Source organism: Aspergillus glaucus (genome assembly GCF_001890805.1).
Source record: "Aspergillus glaucus CBS 516.65 unplaced genomic scaffold ASPGLscaffold_37, whole genome shotgun sequence".
Taxonomy (NCBI): Eukaryota; Fungi; Ascomycota; class Eurotiomycetes; order Eurotiales; family Aspergillaceae; genus Aspergillus; species Aspergillus glaucus.
Window position 1 is genome coordinate 108,505 of NW_019170489.1, and position 18,156 is coordinate 126,660.

Here is an 18,156-nt window from a genome sequence, read left to right on the forward strand (position 1 = left end):
CAATTTGTTTATTCTACCGAGTCTACACACCTAGTTGTGCATTTTCCGACAGCGATGGTTTAGCCCTAGGGCTCATCAATTCGACTGGCGTTGAAGCTGAGACTATCATATGATACGTAACCAGCTATAAGACAAATATAAGGAGTGCAGGCTGAGGATATCCTGTGGATTTATTAAAAGAATAGACGACAGATCATGATGGAAGAATCACCTGACCCACGATTTTCTTCTCCTGTATTCTTTCCATCCTTCTGCATCAACTCCACGTCGACGGAACATTCCATCTTTTTCAATATCGATTTGAATAAGAATGCATAAGCTCAAATTCCAGGCTTCAGATCCATGGGTTAGGTCTATCTAGCTTTTAACAAGAGTTGAGCTTTTCGAGAATAAAGACGGTGCGTCTCCCCTTTCTTCAGAGCATGATCTACGCGTCTATGACTGACATATAATGCTATCGACACAGAGCCTTTTTACTTCACGATCGTAGTGATTGTTCTAGCTTTGGCAACTAATCCTGGTGGTTGCTCTTCCACGCCCGCGAACGAGCCATCATCCGCGAACCTCGATACCCTTCGATACTTGGAAGAATATTCTGGCGCAATGGGCGACTCGGTAGATATGCCAGACGTTGACACAATCGAGGGTAACAGAAATGGACTTGATTGGGCTTACGATGCTGTGCGTGCAGGGCACTTCCTGATCTTCCACGTTCAAAAACGGGCGCGTTGCTATAATGCCTAGCAGTGATAGTTCCCAGACAACCATATGCCCTCCAACGGAACAGATGACACAGTACTCCAAGAAATCCAAGCCTTGCGCATATCAAACGTCCTAGAAACATACGCAAGGGCTAGCCCCAAACAAAAGTTGCAATACAATTCGCGATGCAGCAAGGGACAGGAAGAACTTCGGGTTATTACGCTGTACGACACAGTCTTGATGGGATAAGGGGCCTATGGACGCTCGGGGGCTGCGTCTCAGGTACTGCACGTGTAGCATCTGGAATACATCGCGCGTCGGTTACTTCTATCACACGCCCCGCTCTAGGTTTTCTTCGACAATTACGGTGCACGCTTCTCGTCGTTCGCAGAATGCAAATATGTCGGACATCAAAACAAACGTTGGAACGACTACAACACAGGATAAAATGGTCGTGGGAGAGACGCTGGACATCGACGACGCCGCTCTACGCGCTCAAGGCAGGGAGGCAGAGCTGAAGCGGTCATTTTCCTGGGTCGGGGCTTTAGGATTGGCATTCGGGTAGGTCTGTCTACTCAAGGTCAACGTCAAAAGCTGATCATAACAGTATCACGAACTCGTGGCTGGGATACGCCTCCTGCTTTGGTCTAGCCCTCTCATATGGCGGCGGACTGACTGCGGTATTTGGACTCATCATCGCTGGAGTTCTGCAATGGATTGTGTTGCTGGGACTTGCAGAGCTGAGCTCTGCGTTAACATCTTCCGGAGTAAGATCTACCACTTTCGATATCAATGACCGCGTCTGACTGTCCAGGGACAATACCACTTCACGTACATACTTGCGCCCCGGCCATTTAAAAACTTTTCAGCATACACGGTGGGCATCATCAACGTTATCACATGGTGGGTGACAACCGCATCAGGGACTTTCCTGACGGCCATCTCGGCCTTTGGAATAGCTAGATTCTGGCACCCTGGGTTTTCCAGTGAGCAATGGCAGATATATCTTTGCTATGTGCTTGTGATAGCTATTAGCTGTGGGTATCCGAATACTAGTACAAACGCCGCAGACTAACAGACCCAGTGATTCCCATATTCACTATTCCCATCCGTCACATAGACTACCTCACCAAGACATGCATGTTCCTCTCTGTTGTTGGCTTCGTGATGGTGATGGTGATTACACTCGTTATGGGTCGGGGTGCATATCATCCTAGCAACCTTGTCGAGTATCGCGGAAGCAGTGGTTGGAGTGCTGGTCCGGCATGGATGATGAGCATTGGGATTGGCGAATATGCCTTTGCAGCTGCTGGAGCCTGCACACACATTGCGGAGGAGATTCCTCGTCCGAGTCGTCGCGTGCCATTGGTCATGTAAGTGTCGATCCTTCTATGCAGATTGAAGCTGACCTTCTAGCAACCTAACCATCGTCGTGGGTATGGTTACAGCTGTCCCGTGGATTCTGGCCGCCGCCACGTTGATTCAGGACGTGGAATCCGTACAGAACTCGTTTCTGCCGAGCCTTGAACTGTTCTACCAGGCCACCGGAAGCAAATACGCGGCGACATTTATGCAGGCGTATATGACGCTGTTGTATTACTGTATGTGGCCATCCTTCTTATTGTCCGCGCTGCTAATTCCGTAGCCTGTATTCCTAGTCAGTGGATCACGTCGAGTCGCATCGCCTGGGCCTTTTCGCGCGATGTAAGTACCATCCCCATACCTACAAAGCCCTTTCTAAGTTGACCATGAAGAACGGACTGCCATTCTCAAGTTACTGGAACCATATTCACCCGCGCTACGATATACCCGTTCGCACGACGCTCCTATCGGCTGGGTTCTGCCTGGTCTACGGCTTGCTGTATGTTGCCAGCTCGAGAGCATTTAACACCATCATCAACACAGCTGTTATCATGTTGAACCTCACGTATACCGTTCCCCAGGGTATTCTGGCAACATGCGGTCGGCATCGGCTGCCACGTCGCCCATTCGATCTGGGCGTCTGGGGCTACGCAGTGAATGTGTTCTCAGTTCTATGGCTTATAGTCAGTGGGACGTTCTTCTGCTTTCCTGTTGCACTACCGACTACAGTGGGTTCAATGAATTAGTACGTTCATAATCCGCGTCTCATGGATAATGCTGACAGCAAACAGTAGCTCGGTGGTGCTGGTTGGGATCTTTGTGCTCGTCCTACTGCTCTGGATAGAGCGACGCAAGAAATTTTCTGGACCGGAGATTGACTGGGATATGTTGAACGCGAGTAATTCTTGATTGCCGTTTATTTTGGACATAATCTTATTCTACTCTAAATTTAAAACTGCATTGACAATGGCCTACCGAACAAGATCTCTGTACAGGTTGTTCGGGTCATTCTCCTCTTCTTCAACCGAAGGAATAGTCTTCCTCACTTTGCACGGGTTGCCCACGGCCACCGAGTACGGAGGAAGATCTTTGGTAACGACGGAGCCAGCTCCAACCGTGCACCCCTTGCCAATTCTCACACCAGGAAGAATAATGACATTCCCGCCAATCCAACAATCATCCTCAATGAAAACGGGATGACCAAACTCGACAAACTTGATCCGGGAGAGCACGCTGGTGTCATGGCCAGCACTGAAGATGCTCACGTTGGGGCCAAACTGGACCCGATCGCCAATGACGACCAGGCTGGTATCCAAGACGGTCATGCTACGAATTCGTCAGCGGACTCATTCCTGAGATAGAGGTCGGGAGACGGACTTCCAGTTGAAGAAGCAATCCCTCCCGATGATCATATTGCACCCATAGTCCGGCATGAACGGCGGTTCGATAAAGGTCCCCTCGCCGATGCGGCCGACGAGTTTCTTCAAGATTTCCATCCGGACATTGCCAATTTGGTCGTATGAGTACTTCTTGGCATCTACCTGGTTGAAGTCTGCCGCGAGACCCCGGCAGCGATGACGGGCTTCCAGCAGTTGTGGTACCGTGGGATCGTACCTGACGGTGTTGACACAGATGTACAATTGACAGGATACAAAGAAGAAACTTACATCATTCCGGATATCATTTTCTCATACTCCTCGCACCAGGGGATTCCGGTAAGCCCGCGAGCGAGCTCGATGATCTCGGGACGTTTCTCAGTGGTAGCCATAATGTTTCTCGGTGTGGAGTGAATTGAGTCAATTGCAAGGGTGAAGAAAGCGATACTCGATGGTATATTAGTTTCGAATGAAGACAGCTGTCATTCCCCGGATTATTCTCATTGGCTGGCTAAGGTTCCCCGATGATGTTTGTAAGGCTGTCGGGGATACCTCGGCCATTTACCCTATTCTGCAGATAATGTTTCCCCGAAACGTCGCTGCCGAAGATTAACCGGAGTATGAAGAGGGAAGGACGGGTTTCATGTTTCACCCGGCTTAATTGCGGTCACAGTGACACGGTATTGATCTACGGTCTGGAAAGTAAGGGCTGATCTCGGCTCCATGGCAATGCTAACTATTGACACTGGACGACTAAACGCCCCCGGAAAGCTCGTTTCTTGTACATGTCCGGAATGTTAGGAATGTCCTCTCGCTGTACAACGGTCAACTGCGACTTGATGTCCTGTTTTGCAACGAGCTGCATCATTTCCTCGACCTCTTGTCTCCCAGCCACATAGTTTCCGCGGACAACCAACTCCCGAAACAGCAGTGTCTGCGAGTCGAACTGCCACTTGTCCGGGGGCAGACCCAGCGGAACCAAGATTCCTCCGATGCGCAGTAGTTCCAGACTCCATCCTGTTACTGAGACTGGATCTGTACAGACGACAGCCGCGGCTAAGCCTTGATCGTTTGTGAACTGCATGATTTGCTCCTTGGAGTCGACACGAGTTGAATTAACGCGGACTTCTGGGCGTAACTTTGGCGGCATATCATCGATTAATTGCAAACTGGAGTCGTGGTTATCGATGGCAACAGTGCGATAGCCTAGGGCTGTTGCGAATTGCACGCCCAGTTGACCTAAGCCACCAATTCCGATGATACCGATCGTGTCCCCGCGTTGCAGGAAGGGAGCGGCCTTTTGGATAGCCCCGTATACCGTCGCCTATTCCATTAGCATTTTTATAATCAAAGGACCGTGGAGGGACATACTCCAGCACACAGCAGCGGTGCGGCCTGTTCGAATGATACCGAATCCGGTAGCGCGATTGTCGTCGCCGCATCAGCAACGATGTACTCTGCGAATGCCCCATCATGGTAAAACCCAGCCGTTTCGCGATGACGACAGAAGCGCGCATCCAAGGTTCCATATCGCTTCTGCGTGGATACGCAGTCCGGACACTTCGAGCAGGCATTTTTGAAGTTTAACACCCCGACGCGATCTCCGATCTTCCACGATTGGGCTTCATCGCCGGCCTGGACGATCACTCCAGCGGGCTCATGGGACGGGATTATTGGCAATGGACTGTTGAGCTCGCCCTGGAGAACTTGGAGGTCGGAGTGGCAGAAGCCTGCGGCATAGACACGGACGAGCAGTTCATTGGGCCGGATTGAGGGGATGGGTAAGGTCGAGAGGGCGTAGGGCGTGTTATACTGCTACTATGAGTGGAGGCTTCTTGGATGTAGAAGTTGATACTGACCTTTACCAGCTGCGCTGCCCACATGGTTCCGGATGTCAATGTTGAAGCTGTCTTGTTGCTGTGGTCGACCAGTACTGACTGATAGAAAGTATCCTACGGAGCAGCTGTCAGTCGAGATAAACAGTGTTGGAGAACTCCACACCTATTAATAATGCAGCTAAACAGAAGAGAATCGAAGGCCTGTGCCATACAACCCCTCTACGGAGTACTCGTTCGATCTCTCGAGATAAGGTGCTGTCCCAATATGGAAGGTACTCCAATTGGGGTTATACGGTGATGTCATGTCTCCAACTACATATGTATCTGCAGCGGCATTTGGCAGTTTCGTATTGTAGTTGCGAGGGTTAAGCCGAAGCTTGAGGTGTGTTGGTTATACCCATTCTCGAGATCGCTGTAAATGGAACATTTCTGGTCTTACTTACCCCTTTACTATTGATCAATTGCTAAGTGTGTGAATAACCGAAGACCTACTCCAACCATCGCCGATTGGTTCTCCAACTGGCCTCATTGCCGAGTATAAGACCCTTTTACGTTACTATCCCCTCTACAACCACGACTGAAGCTTCAATTCGTTCACTCTGACCATATACCATTGTATTATCCACCAGTATGCAACCACTCGTGCTTCATGCCCACGCCACTGGCCCCAACCCCATCAAGGTCGCCCTCGCACTCGAAGCCCTGCATCTTCCCTACAACGTCCAGCAATGGCAGTTTGGCGACGATCCTAAGAACGGTGTCAAGGGTGAAGCCTTCCTGCGCATCAACGAGAACGGCCGTGTACCGGCTCTGGAAGACCCCAACACTGGCGTGGTTTCGTGGGAATCCGGCGCTTGCATAAACTACATCCGGCGTGTGTACGACCAGCAGAATATCTTGGGACCTGTGGGCGATACGGAGCAGGACAGAGTCGATTTCGACAAGTGGGAATACTTTCTGCTTACCACTTTGGGGCCCATGACAGGACAGACCAACTGGTTTCGGTATGTTTGATCGGCTCCGTTAATGGTTTGTGAAGCAGGAACTGACAACAACAGACACTATAACTCAACCCAGAATGAGAATGCCTTGGAACGATACACTGCACAGACATACCGCTGTTACGAAGTGCTCGAAGGCCAGCTCAAGAAGTCCGGCGGACGCAGTATCTTGCCAGGACGTATCACGGCTGTGGACTACCATTTCGAACCGTGGGTGCGGCAATTCGGATTTGCTGGATTATCGCTGGGCAAGTATCCCAACATTGCTCAGTGGTTGCGGGAGATCACCGGACGCGAGGAAGTCAAGCAGGCCTATACGAAGATCAAGGGAGCAGCTCCGGAGTTCCCTTAAATTGTGAGATAACTGTATATAATGACACTCGAGTGTATATAAATCCCAGAAAATAAATGCTTTTCTGTAAACGTGAGATTCTCAATTTGGCGTCCGTGAAGCCGTGAGATTTCCGGATGGGGAAAGAATCGCCCTCTCCGCAGTGGAGTGCTTTTTTCATCTCTCGATGTCACTCTGTCCTCAACTTTTCCTCATCTTTCTTCATATCATGTGCTTCTCAACAAATCTTCTGCTTGACCTACCACCTGAATTGCTCGATATCATTCTGTCTTTCATCAACTCTTCTTCTCTGGCCCGTCTAAATCGCGTCTGTCAGACACTGCAGCTGCTCGTCGAACCGCATCTATACCACACCGTCTCGCTACGAAACAAGCAGGAGGAATCCTTCACCAGTGCCATTGAACGTATCCCTACTCGAGCAGAGCTTGTCCGGGAACTGCGGATACACTATCACGATGTCGCGGACGAAACGGATGCTCCGCTGCAGCTCGAATCGATGTCACCAACCATCGCTCAGTTGTACAATTTAGAGTCGCTACTCATCAAAGGAGTCAATGATGGAGGCCCCATGTCTTTGGGATTATACCGCTACATGGAGCAGTCGAAAAAGTTTGAGGATTTGTTGCTGGCGGCTACAATGCCAGATTCCCAAGTTCTGAGGTCGTTGCGAACATGTATGTTTCTTCAACACATTGTACAATGTATTAATACGCTGAACTGAAAGGCACCATTAACCTGAGCGAACAGGGGAATTGGGAGCTTGCCCAGCTTGACGCCCTCTTCCTACTTCCAACCCTACAACGTCTCACCATTGCCAATGCTCGCATGGCCTGCTTCACCTCGTTCAGTTCCGCGGAACCACGCTCGACGGATCTTCGGGAACTAACACTGATCACTTGTGACATCCGACCTTCTCACCTCCGTGATATCCTCTCGATGCCCAAAGCCCTTGAACACTTTACCACCAAGGGATCGGCCTGGAGGGCCCGCAGCGTATCTGGAGACGACCGCGCTTCGAATCTGGATGCCCTGCGCATACACGCTTCTTCGCTTGTCAGCCTGGATCTGGACTTGTTCCTCGACGACAACATACCGCCGATAGAGCCACTGGCCTTTATAGACTTCGTGGCCCTGCGACGCCTGGCGATTGAGTTGTGGATCATACGTGGGCATATTGAGCAGGGAATCTTGCCACACAAGGCGCTCCTCCCGCGGGACCTGGAAGAATTGACCCTAAAGTGCGCTGTCCAACACGTTGATCTCGAGTCATACTATCTCAATCCGATTTACCAGTGGCTGCAGGAGGGGGCGCTTCCCGAACTGAACAAGATTGTTCTGGAGACAACGACCCCGATCCCAGATGTGCCGAAAGCAATGTTCTGTGGTGGACAGACAGTTGGGCAGGCGTTTGCCGCGGTTGGAGTAGACTTGTCCATGATGGAAGAGGCTCCAGGAGGATATGTTCCATTTGAGTGCGATTGCTGCTGGTATCGGTACCGGAATCCAGGATGGAGGTTGACATACACCAATTTCTATTAACGATGTCGACTTTGTATACTCGATTACACATCATCGCTCAGGAGAGGCTCTTGTTCCGGCTCGTTTACCGGTTCATACGTCCTCACTAGTGACACTGCTAGAGTCGCGAGACCAAAAAGCACCCCAGCTAGCAGAAACGGCAACCCCAGCCATCCGATCTGCAGGCCTACATCGAACAGCTGAGCAAACCATGGCCCGGCAACCAATGTCCCGATGGACTGAACCACGGCAGCCGCAGAGTACAGCCGTCCGATTTGGTCCGGTCGGACGAGCGCCGTAGCCAGACTGCGCGTTGTGACGACAAATGCCGATCCAAGGGAGAGCAGCACCAAACCAACGACATATAAACTGGGTGCAGCGGCAACCGCAACCAAGACGAAGCCTATGATCGATAGGCTACCGCTGGCTTGCGACATCCGTCGATCCTTCACGGTCGGGGACATGCGCAAGGCTCTAGTCAATAATCCTGTTATGGTCGGCATCAGGAATGCAAATGTAAATAGGGTGACAACGCCCCGGAGAGCAAGAAAGAGGCTGGCATGAGCAAGGGACCAGTCATATCGAGCGGATGAGTACTGAAGCAAGAGGGAGGTTGACTGGCGACTGAGACTACTCGTTAGAAACATGAACAGCGCCAGGATTATATTTCCCGTCCACAGAAAGCGCGCCAAATGACTGAACTGCCGGATCCGCTGCTGTAGCCGTTCGACCAAGGAGGCCTGAGTCTCATCTGTATGCGGTTCGATACTCTGTCGATCTAGCGTCTCGGGCAGGAAGCAGGCTATGGGCAGACCAAATGCAACGATGGCCAGACCAAGGAGATATGGTGTCCAGCACGACCATGTCATCATTGCAGCACTGACCGGCGTTGCCAGAATTTCGCCCAGGATGATAAATGAGCTCAATCGATACAGCGCCGTTGCCCTGTCCTGTCAGTCGCGTTGTCCAACACCACTAGAGGTCGAGACCTACCGATCATCTTCAGGAAACACATCTGCGACCATCACGCAGACAATCGATGAGACGACCAGGTCGCCGCCGCCCAGCAGGCGAAACAAGCCGGACAGCCAGACCAACCGGAGAGAGGACGACCAGCCTAACCATTAACACAACGCATACGGCACAGAAGACACGGTGGGACTCACAAACGAATCTCGTCCAAATCTCGCTCAGCAACACCCCGAACATCGACAAGAGAAGACAAGGTTTGCGACCGATGCGATCTGCCAGCGCGCCATACGGGACCGCCACGAGTATACTCGGCAGTGCGTCAAATGTGTCCTTCCAGCCATTAATCCGGGCCAATTCGCTCTGAACCGGAGCAACCTTGCAGTTCTGCTCCGATGGTTGTGCCGGATATGCAGCATAATGTTGTCTGCAGAGAATGTCTTCGAAGATCTTGGTTTGCGGCGGAATCGAGAGGAAGAAGCCAAAGTCGGCGAGGAAAATCAATAACGAACCGACTATGAGGATTTGCCAGCGCTGAGTGTGTTTGTGCTCCATGATGTCTGTCTAGGGCAGATATGGCTGGGGGGTGTGCAGTCGTACATCGGGGGGTTCATGGTTATATATTGTCGGGAACAATATCAAAGGATTTCTTTGTGTCCGGGCTCCAATCACATAACTACACGCTTTGAACAAAGAATGGAAAATTACGAGTAATCGCGTCCCGATACTGAAGTCCATGAAAAAAGTACAGAATCGACGAGGCTGTCGATTATCTCGCATCGCTGGAGATCTGCTACTGATCGGCCATGTTTTGTGAGGTGTGTACGGAGTATACATCACGATGTGGACATCGCACCGAGTGATGGTAGAATTCCCTGTATATGGCATAGCGATAATAGGCTTGTCGTATAAGATGTACAATTTTCATGTCGATTTGCACAATGGGCACTTTGTACAAGTTCATAGAATTTTGACCAAGGATCTCGGAGAACTGCATATCGCTCGACAGTGAATGTCAATCCCGATTTTCCCAGTCGAATGCTCTGAATAGCTCTGCAGAATCTTATGGATGCAAAAGCGAGGCCCAGAGGAAGCTGAATAGTTCCTACCTTTTTGGACGTATCCCACACGTGACCCGCATAGCACTCTTTCTTCAACAATTTCTCCCTCTTTCCCTCCTTCCATCCCGCAACCACCAAAGATGCGCTTCTCGCTGCTGGCCTTTTCGGCTCTCACCGCGGCTTGGAATCTGGATAAGTTTACTAACCTTGTCGTGTTCGGTAATAGTTACACGGACGAGTCGCGCTGGGACTACTTTGCCAGTCACAATGGTTCCGCGCCGCCAGTGGGCTGGGATGAACCAGTGGTATGTTTTTTTCCGGATATCGAAGTAAAATAGAGACTAACAGAATAGAGCAATAATACAAACTCGGGTGGCTTTGTCTGGACTCGATTTGTCGCCAATCAGACCGGGACGAAGCTATCCAATTACGCCGTGAGCGGCGCCGACTGCTCCAAGGAAATCACACCACGCATAGACGCCACAACCAAGATTCCCAGAGCGTCTGTACTGGAGTACGAAGTTCCGGCCTATCTTGCAGAAATTTCATCCCAGAAACCCCCACCCGAGTCCACCGTGTACGCTATCTGGATCGGCACCAACGACATTGGCTATGAGGGTTTCTTGACGGACTCGCAGAATAAGAACTATACTATTGCGGCCTACGTTGACTGCGTGTACAGGGCGCTGGACGACATCTATCACTCAGGCGCGAGGAACTTTGTGCTTATGAACTTGGCCCCTCTTCATCTGGCCCCATTGTATGCGGTTCCGGAGAAGGGCGGGATTACCGGCAAAGAGTCGTTGTATTGGCCATGGAAGTCGGCAAATATTACGGAGATAAGCTATAGAATGAGGGAACAGGTAGTTACGTTGAATCAAGTGTTCAATTATCGCACACCGTATGAATTGCTCATCGCGAAGAGATATCCCGGTGCAAGTTTTGCCATGATGGATACGTATGGCTTGGTGAGTTCTACCCTCAGAGCTAGAATAGAGCTAGACCTGACACGGCATTCTAGCTATCCGATATCTACTACAACAACACGAATTACCCGAATATCACCAACGTGACTGGCTACATCAACCATTGCGACCAGAAAACGAACAAGTGCACACGTCTACCACATTCAGAAACGTTCCTCTGGTTTAACGAGCTACACCCATCAGAGCAGACGGACAAGATTATTGCTGAACAGTTTATTCAGGTGGTCAAGGGAGAAAGCAAATGGGCATCCTATTGGTAGATAGATAGCATAGCCAGCGTCATGAATGCAAGACACAACTGTTATCATTCCTTGATAGGACAAGCTGATTCGCTATAAGAGCAAGTACTATATAACCGTCAACTATCGATAGAACAGAATTCTCACGAGCAAGTTAACATAGATCTTCAAGATATTCGAATTCGCTACGAAAATCGTCAAGGAAGCCAAAGGTTCTGCTCCTTTCCATACCCAAACGGAATCCACGACTCGCTAAAGTACTGCTCCGTCACCACCTTCATGTATGACCTATCATCAACGCAGTAATCCCCTCCAGTGGGACCAATATGCGAGCAATGAATCTCCGGTCGATACTTGACCATCAGCTCATGCACTTCACGGCAAAGCAACGTGTCGCGACCCAACTCAAACGGCTTTCCAAAGCGCGTCTTGTTGATCAGGAAGTCAAGGCACTGGTCCATATTGTCGTATTGCTGATTCTCGCCGTGGCAGTTGTCCTCGTGTGTCTTACAGATTGTCTGCGCCAGGACCTGGCTGATGTGGTCTGTAATCTGTTCCTCGGATGTCGTATTGAGCTTATTCCCCATGGCAGCGAAGAGGGTTTCGATGAGATGGTCGAACCAACGGAAGGTAGCATCGTAGCGCACTATCTTGCCCTCGTCATTCCACTGAACCCATGTGTCGATTGTGACGGGGACAACCAGGCCGAAAGTCGTCGCGTTGAAGTTGAACACCGTTGTGGCCGAGGCGATGTTGTCGTTTGCGAGGAACTGCGTGATGTTGTATTCAATCGGGACCCCGACGAGACTGACATGATCGGGCTCTGAGAAGAGTCCAAATATGTACTCAGCGTTGAGCTCACGGCCATCGAATGTGCGGGTCACGTCTACGCGGCCTTCGACCTGAGGGCGTCAGCATGTGGACAATGTAGAAGGTATGGTTCCTTACGTCGGCCGTGAAAACAGATTCATCCGTGGCATTTATCTGTTTCAAATTGGTTGGATAGAGAAAGTTCTTCCAGAGATCGTGTTGCAAGTCCCAGAGCTCAGCGAAGGTGTACTTCTCAGTTGATGCATCCTTTGCTGCGACAGTGGTGGTCAACAGACTGCTGAAGGCAAGCAGTGCCCATGATAATCGAGATGCATACATCGTCACGGTCAATTTTGGTGCGGTGCTGAGTAGCCCACACGCAGTTGCGACTTCCAGTATTTATACCTGGTGTTGATGTTTGATGGAATGTGACATCGACATTCCAGTACGATATGCCGGGGATCCCGTACACAAGGACTACAATTTGTATTTCAGGTGAGCTCCTTGCAGGGCAAAATTCCAGATTGGTATACGGAATTCGAGACCTCCCTGTATGATCAGGGTAAATCTGATATGTACAAGTTCTATGCATATGTACAACTGGTAACTTTTGACAAACTAGGCGGTTGGTGCATTCATTCGATCGGATGCATCTTATGGAACACATTCGTGGGATCATATTTGGCCTTGATCTCTTGCAGCCTACCCAGGTTAGCGCCGTAAATGTTGGAAACAGCAGAATCACCGGCTATAACAGTTAGTACTGCATCCACAATGTATCAGTCAGGGAACTTACGCTCAGCATAATTGATGTACTGTGGCACATCTGTATCGGGAGTATTGAGTTGCTCTTTCCATCGAGCCTGCATCTCGCGGGCCCAGGCGCGATTCTGGGCATCCTTGCTGGAATCGGACCAGCGAAGGCAGATAATTCCATTCTGGGTGCTATTGCGACTAGCAAATGCCGTTGCCGTCGAAGGGACTTCACAGATTTTGCGCATGTCAAAGAACTCCAGGATCAACGCGGATGCCTTCAAGTCTTCATCTTCTTGGATCTTAGCAGTTAGGTCAGTCAAAATGGTGCGCACAAACTGGGGATCCATTGGTGGCTGGTAGAAAATCCCCTTGAACGATTTCCGTCCGCCATATGTGGCCATGGGATTCTGAAGACTGTTCAACAGGGAGTATGGAATCATGTCCAACGTGTTGACTACTGGCCCCAGCTCCAGCAACCCGCAATACCGCTTCTCTCCCTCTTCTTTGGTGCCGTTATAGTAACAAAGAACATTAGTCATCGGCACCGGCGCCCCAGGGGGTTGCGCCAAGAAGCACATAACACCACCCCGGGGATCAGGATTCAGCAGCGTTTCGTTGAGCTGCTCCACGACTGCCTCCAGCTTGTCCGGCAGGAAGGAAATGATACCCGCGAAAACATGGTTCTTCTGTTCGTGTGCCCGGTACGTGAACTCCACGACAACGCCGAAATTGTACCCCGCACCTTTCAATCCCCACAGCAGGTCCGGATTCTCAGATTCAGACGCGGTAACCAAGCGACCATCAGCAAGCACCACACGCGCAGACAATAGATTGTCGATTGTGAGACCGTATAACCCGCTCAGCCAACCGTATCCGCCGCCCAGTGTCAGTCCACCCACGCCCGTATGATTTACCGTGCCTCCAACAGCAGCGAGACCGTGTTCCCATGCAGCTTCATCGACTTCCTTCCACGTAGCGCCTCCTTGCACTGTGACTGTTTTCGCGGCGGTATCAACGGAAACGGCCTTCAAGTGGGAAAGGTCGATAACGAGACCGTCCTGGCTCGAGCTGGTGCCGGCCACTGAATGTCCGCCGCCCTTAATCGCGAGATCGACGTGGTGTTTCTGGGCCCAGAGCAGGGCTGTCTGAACGTCTGCGACTTTTGATGGCATGACCACAATACCCTTTGTCAGGTTAGTGAGCGAATTGTATTCCGGGGGGGGGGGGGGTTGGTGAGAGGGCGTACCGCGGGCTTGACGCCCGTATCGGACCATCGTCGCAAACTGTCTTGATATCCCTCGGAATCGGGTGTGAAGATGAGAGAGGATGTCAGTGCATCCTTGAGCGACTGAAGAGTTGTAGAGTCGAAAGATGAAGTCATTGTGGATGTTTGTTGATGGAGAAAAGAGAAGAAGCCGGGGAGTTGGAGAGTTGGAGGTTGTTATGGTGGTGTCCTCGGCATCCATTCGTTTGCCGAGAACTATAATCTGGATATTATCAATTTAATAAAATTTATTTTTTTTTGCATTTCTATATTTCAAGCTATCAATGGCCAACCAAGCATGATACGTCTGTTTTTGTTCGGCTGATAAATGGAATGCACCGAACATCGCGGTTTTGGACAATCTAACTCTCGTTCATATGCCACTCGATTGTCTTCCGCAAGCCTTCTCGCAACGGGACCACGGGCTTCCAGCCCAACTTCTCCTTGGCCAGAGTGATCTGAGGACGGCGAACCAAAGGATCATCCACCGGGCGTGGATGGTAGGTAACGGGCACCTTTGGCTTTCCTGTTACTTCGGAGACGAGCTCAGTCGCTATGTCGGCTAGTTCCTGGATGGTAAACTCCCCGTCGTTTCCAATGTTCACCGGGCCATCGCCATAGTCGCTGTTCATAAGGTTATAAAGTCCCTTGATACAGTCCGTGACATATTGGAACGATCTGGTTGCCTTCCCGTCGCCGGTGATTTTCAGCTCCTCGCCGGAAAGCGCAGCTGCGATGAAGTTGGAGACCACCCGACCATCAGCCGCGTTCATCCGCGGTCCATACGTGTTGAAGATGCGAGAAATGCGGACTTCGACTCCATTCTCGCGATACGCATAGCAGAGGGCTTCTGCTACTCGCTTGCCTTCATCGTAGCAAGAGCGGGGTCCAAAAGGGTTAACGTTGCCCCAATAGGATTCGGGCTGGGGGTGAACGTGCGGATCACCGTATACTTCTGTTTTTTTTTTTTTTTTTTAGTTAACGAGTTGGACGTTTAAAGTGCATGGTTACTGACCGGAGGTGCTGGTGTGCAACAGTCGAATATTCCGTTCTTTGGCCAACTCCAACAAGTTTTCCGTGCCGCGGAAACAGGTTCGCAAGGTTGAAACAGGATCTTTCTGATATTGGATCGGACTTGCTGGACATGCCAGGTTGTAGATCTGGTCAATGTGTCCTAGACCTTCGATTGGCGCTTGAATGTCTTGACTGTTCGTTGGTCTCGGGTTAGCCTGGTTGGGCACAAATCCTTCGAAAAAAATACGTACTTGAGTAGCGTGAACTTCTCATGACCTTCGAGATGTTTCAGATTCTTTGGCGACCCGGTTTGGAAGCTATCCGCGCCAATAACTTGGTGGCCGTCTGCCAGGAGGAAATCGACGAGGTTCGAGCCTAGGAACCCCGCGGCCTGAAAATAGTGAGCGCGGCACTGATAGCCATTGTGAGATGTTGCTTACTCCGGTGACGAGAATCGTGAGTGACTTTGCTTGGGCCATTCTGCTGGACTCGGTGCTGAATCTGTAGTCTACTCTTGTGTTTAGGAAATGAACCGTGTTTCTGAAATAATTGACATCTTCAGCTGCCAACTTTGTGGCTGGCTGATTGTCGCGTGATATAAGACCCACTGGTCCCCGCATACTCCTACAAACAAGTCCAGGTCCAGTACGTACAAGTGCTCTATATAGGCAGTAGAGGAAGTTGGAATATTGTTGATGTTTAATTATGTCGAGATGTGTTTTCTTTTCTTTCTTTTGGTGGTGTTCAAATCTGACCTATTTCGCGGTGTTCAAAGTATATATCGGCGTCTATAGAAAGCATAGCCCGCACATGGACATATTGTGTTACTGGCTGGTCCATTCTGGACTCCATTCTTTTTTCAAGCCTGAGAAATGGATCGGCAACCCCGGCGGCGAATATTCCATAGTAAACAGATCTCGACGTTGTGGAGGAACAAAATTCTGTGGTAGGCTGAGTTCGAAATTATAGAATAGGTATGCCATCACGATTGTGATCTCAGCATATGCCACACTGGAGAGAGGTCAGTTTTTTAATCACCGATAATATCGAGACCAAAGACATACTTTTGGCCAATACACATCCGAGCTCCTTTGGAAAACGTGCATAGATACTGGTCGAGACCCTTGGACTCTGGTTGTAACCAGCGATCAGGATTGAACGTTCGTGCATCAGGTCCCCAAACGTCTTCGTTTGTGTGCATTGTGTAGGCGGACATTGAAACGACAGTCTAGTCTAGAGTTAGACCACTGAGCATCATCAGAGATAGGTAGCGATGAACTTACTCCTGGCGGAATGACTTTATTGTCAACAACGAAAGGCTGTGGAAGATCGTGAGGGACCACTCGTGGTAGACGTCCGGGGACTGCCATCCCGATTCTCAATGACTCCTTGACACAAGCGGTCTGGGATCCAAAGTTAGATCTTCGAGTACAATAGGGTTCAAATTCACTCACCAGGTAGTCGATCTTCTCCAATTCCAAGAGCTGGGACCCGAGAGGATCTTCTGTATCATTGAGAGCTTGCCGTAGCTTATCATGGATGTCGGGATTTAAAAGGATATGGAGTATTCCGGCCGTGAGAGTCGACGCAGTCGTGTCAGCACCAGCGATCAGCACATCCAATGCTTCCGTGACTTTAAGGTCATACGGCACGGAGGAAAGATTGTCAAAAACGACCGGATGTGATGTTGTATTGCCATGAATGGTGTAATGCTGGAGACAACTTTCTGCGAACTGCGAAAATAACACCATTGTCAGGGATATTCATCAATTAAGACAAAAACCGGATAGACGTACCTTCAGCATTCGAGCTACATATGCAATCTGTGAATCGACCAAACTAACAAAATCGATCGGCACAAAGTATAGAGCTCTGCGTACCAGGGGCCATTCCTGCAATTTCCAGAGACTTCCGGAAACGGCATCAAATGCCGTAAGAAACCATGACTCGAATGTAGTTTCATTTTCCTCTAACATGTTGGCCGATTTGGCAAAGGCGAACTCCATGATGACCTCAGTTGTGAGACATCTGAGCAATGTCAGCCTTTTCGGAGCATCGTCCGGTGGGATAGACTAACCTGAAAGCATCATAGACGTTGATGGATTGAGAGTCTTTTAGACGGTTAATCTTTTTCAGCATAATTCCAACCTTTTCGTGAATCACCGGCTCGAGTTTGAATACTCCAACTCGCGAGAACAAAGGGTTAAGTAATCGACGTCGTTCCTTATGCATGCCTGTATCGATTTCCGTGAAGACCGTATGGGGAGTATTGAACGCTTCGTAAAACGTGGCATGTTTGGGAAATGGCTTGCTCTGGCTGTAGATGACCTTGTACTGCTGAACATCGCTGACATGCAGCTCGTTGGGTCCAATGCGTAGCGCATGCGTTTCTGCAATAGATTCATATCAGCATGCAGTAAAAAGAAAAGTCACAAATGTTCTCACGATATTTCTCGTGTAGTCTCTCGAAGTCCTCTTCGGGAAAGCCACGATCAGTCACTCGATACACCCAGTGTCTCGACGTGGAAGCTCCTGGAGGGCCTGGAAATTGAGACAATGGATGGAAAGCTCGATAATAGACAGAACTTAAGGCGCGGTAGAAAATCAATAGAAGTGTTGTTGCGAGAAGAACCGAGACTAACTCTCTCTGACCGAGAGCGGGAAGCTCTCGGTCTTGCCAAAAGAGATGAAGGAGAGCCATATCGATGCAGATTGAGGGATGAGAAGAAACGCTCCTTGTCGGCTTTGTAGCAGTGGGTTTATATATCCATTTTACCAAATATTTTTAGTATAGCACGGACAACAGCATCCGTCAAATAGTCCTCATTCCCAATAGCACTCCACATTAAAGACGAATCCGGTAATCTCTTGGGGCCTGTAATCACAAACGGCAGTTGTGACGAGCCTT

The 18,156-nt window shown here is 50.0% G+C and overlaps 10 protein-coding genes across 10 annotated transcripts; 3 read left to right on the top strand and 7 right to left on the bottom strand.

The window, feature by feature from the left end:
- Window positions 1-1,150: 1,150 nt before the first annotated feature.
- ASPGLDRAFT_77909 (uncharacterized protein) lies at window positions 1,151-2,973 on the top strand (the record flags this gene model as incomplete). The annotated part of the gene is made up of 8 exons (XM_022549931.1): window positions 1,151-1,263; window positions 1,310-1,469; window positions 1,517-1,739; window positions 1,787-2,075; window positions 2,119-2,303; window positions 2,348-2,406; window positions 2,445-2,809; window positions 2,856-2,973. 8 exons carry the CDS (start codon window positions 1,151-1,153, stop codon window positions 2,971-2,973), a joined length of 1,512 nt encoding a protein of 503 aa, XP_022395670.1.
- ASPGLDRAFT_1089428 (sugar O-acetyltransferase) lies at window positions 2,856-3,912 on the bottom strand. Its single transcript, XM_022539547.1, has 4 exons — window positions 3,732-3,912; window positions 3,442-3,678; window positions 3,194-3,390; window positions 2,856-3,151 (listed from the first exon to the last, which is right to left on the bottom strand). Exons 1-4 carry the CDS (start codon window positions 3,830-3,832, stop codon window positions 3,036-3,038), a joined length of 651 nt encoding a protein of 216 aa, XP_022395671.1. The 5' UTR covers window positions 3,833-3,912; the 3' UTR covers window positions 2,856-3,035.
- Window positions 3,913-4,158: 246 nt separating this feature from the next.
- Window positions 4,159-5,368, bottom strand: ASPGLDRAFT_53158 (zinc-dependent alcohol dehydrogenase). The gene is made up of 3 exons (XM_022547915.1): window positions 5,300-5,368; window positions 4,812-5,252; window positions 4,159-4,764 (listed from the first exon to the last, which is right to left on the bottom strand). The coding sequence occupies exons 1-3, from the start codon at window positions 5,321-5,323 to the stop codon at window positions 4,177-4,179; spliced, it is 1,053 nt and encodes a 350-aa protein (XP_022395672.1). The 5' UTR covers window positions 5,324-5,368; the 3' UTR covers window positions 4,159-4,176.
- A 461-nt stretch (window positions 5,369-5,829) lies between these two features.
- ASPGLDRAFT_181752 (glutathione S-transferase family protein) lies at window positions 5,830-6,680 on the top strand. The gene is made up of 2 exons (XM_022543003.1): window positions 5,830-6,282; window positions 6,337-6,680. Exons 1-2 carry the CDS (start codon window positions 5,909-5,911, stop codon window positions 6,629-6,631), a joined length of 669 nt encoding a protein of 222 aa, XP_022395673.1. The 5' UTR covers window positions 5,830-5,908; the 3' UTR covers window positions 6,632-6,680.
- Window positions 6,681-8,193: 1,513 nt separating this feature from the next.
- Window positions 8,194-10,115, bottom strand: ASPGLDRAFT_70450 (putative MFS multidrug transporter; the record flags this gene model as incomplete). The annotated part of the gene is made up of 4 exons (XM_022549485.1): window positions 8,194-9,094; window positions 9,143-9,266; window positions 9,316-9,652; window positions 10,068-10,115. 4 exons carry the CDS (start codon window positions 10,113-10,115, stop codon window positions 8,194-8,196), a joined length of 1,410 nt encoding a protein of 469 aa, XP_022395674.1.
- Window positions 10,116-10,174: 59 nt separating this feature from the next.
- On the top strand, window positions 10,175-11,483 carry ASPGLDRAFT_53164 (SGNH/GDSL hydrolase family protein). The gene is made up of 3 exons (XM_022547916.1): window positions 10,175-10,484; window positions 10,533-11,147; window positions 11,201-11,483. Exons 1-3 carry the CDS (start codon window positions 10,320-10,322, stop codon window positions 11,423-11,425), a joined length of 1,005 nt encoding a protein of 334 aa, XP_022395675.1. The 5' UTR covers window positions 10,175-10,319; the 3' UTR covers window positions 11,426-11,483.
- ASPGLDRAFT_53165 (uncharacterized protein) lies at window positions 11,407-12,569 on the bottom strand. Its single transcript, XM_022547917.1, has 2 exons — window positions 12,353-12,569; window positions 11,407-12,306 (listed from the first exon to the last, which is right to left on the bottom strand). The coding sequence occupies exons 1-2, from the start codon at window positions 12,551-12,553 to the stop codon at window positions 11,602-11,604; spliced, it is 906 nt and encodes a 301-aa protein (XP_022395676.1). The 5' UTR covers window positions 12,554-12,569; the 3' UTR covers window positions 11,407-11,601.
- Window positions 12,570-12,849: 280 nt separating this feature from the next.
- Window positions 12,850-14,351, bottom strand: ASPGLDRAFT_137911 (FAD-binding oxidoreductase; the record flags this gene model as incomplete). Its single annotated transcript, XM_022541566.1, has 3 exons — window positions 12,850-12,962; window positions 13,011-14,154; window positions 14,217-14,351. The coding sequence occupies 3 exons, from the start codon at window positions 14,349-14,351 to the stop codon at window positions 12,850-12,852; spliced, it is 1,392 nt and encodes a 463-aa protein (XP_022395677.1).
- A 245-nt stretch (window positions 14,352-14,596) lies between these two features.
- On the bottom strand, window positions 14,597-15,727 carry ASPGLDRAFT_40367 (UDP-glucuronic acid decarboxylase family protein; the record flags this gene model as incomplete). Its single annotated transcript, XM_022545212.1, has 4 exons — window positions 14,597-15,189; window positions 15,250-15,440; window positions 15,500-15,639; window positions 15,689-15,727. The coding sequence occupies 4 exons, from the start codon at window positions 15,725-15,727 to the stop codon at window positions 14,597-14,599; spliced, it is 963 nt and encodes a 320-aa protein (XP_022395678.1).
- A 345-nt stretch (window positions 15,728-16,072) lies between these two features.
- ASPGLDRAFT_137896 (cytochrome P450) lies at window positions 16,073-17,949 on the bottom strand (the record flags this gene model as incomplete). The annotated part of the gene is made up of 7 exons (XM_022541564.1): window positions 16,073-16,259; window positions 16,313-16,476; window positions 16,532-16,651; window positions 16,703-16,981; window positions 17,045-17,276; window positions 17,326-17,638; window positions 17,694-17,949. 7 exons carry the CDS (start codon window positions 17,947-17,949, stop codon window positions 16,073-16,075), a joined length of 1,551 nt encoding a protein of 516 aa, XP_022395679.1.
- Between the last annotated feature and the right edge of the window lie 207 nt (window positions 17,950-18,156).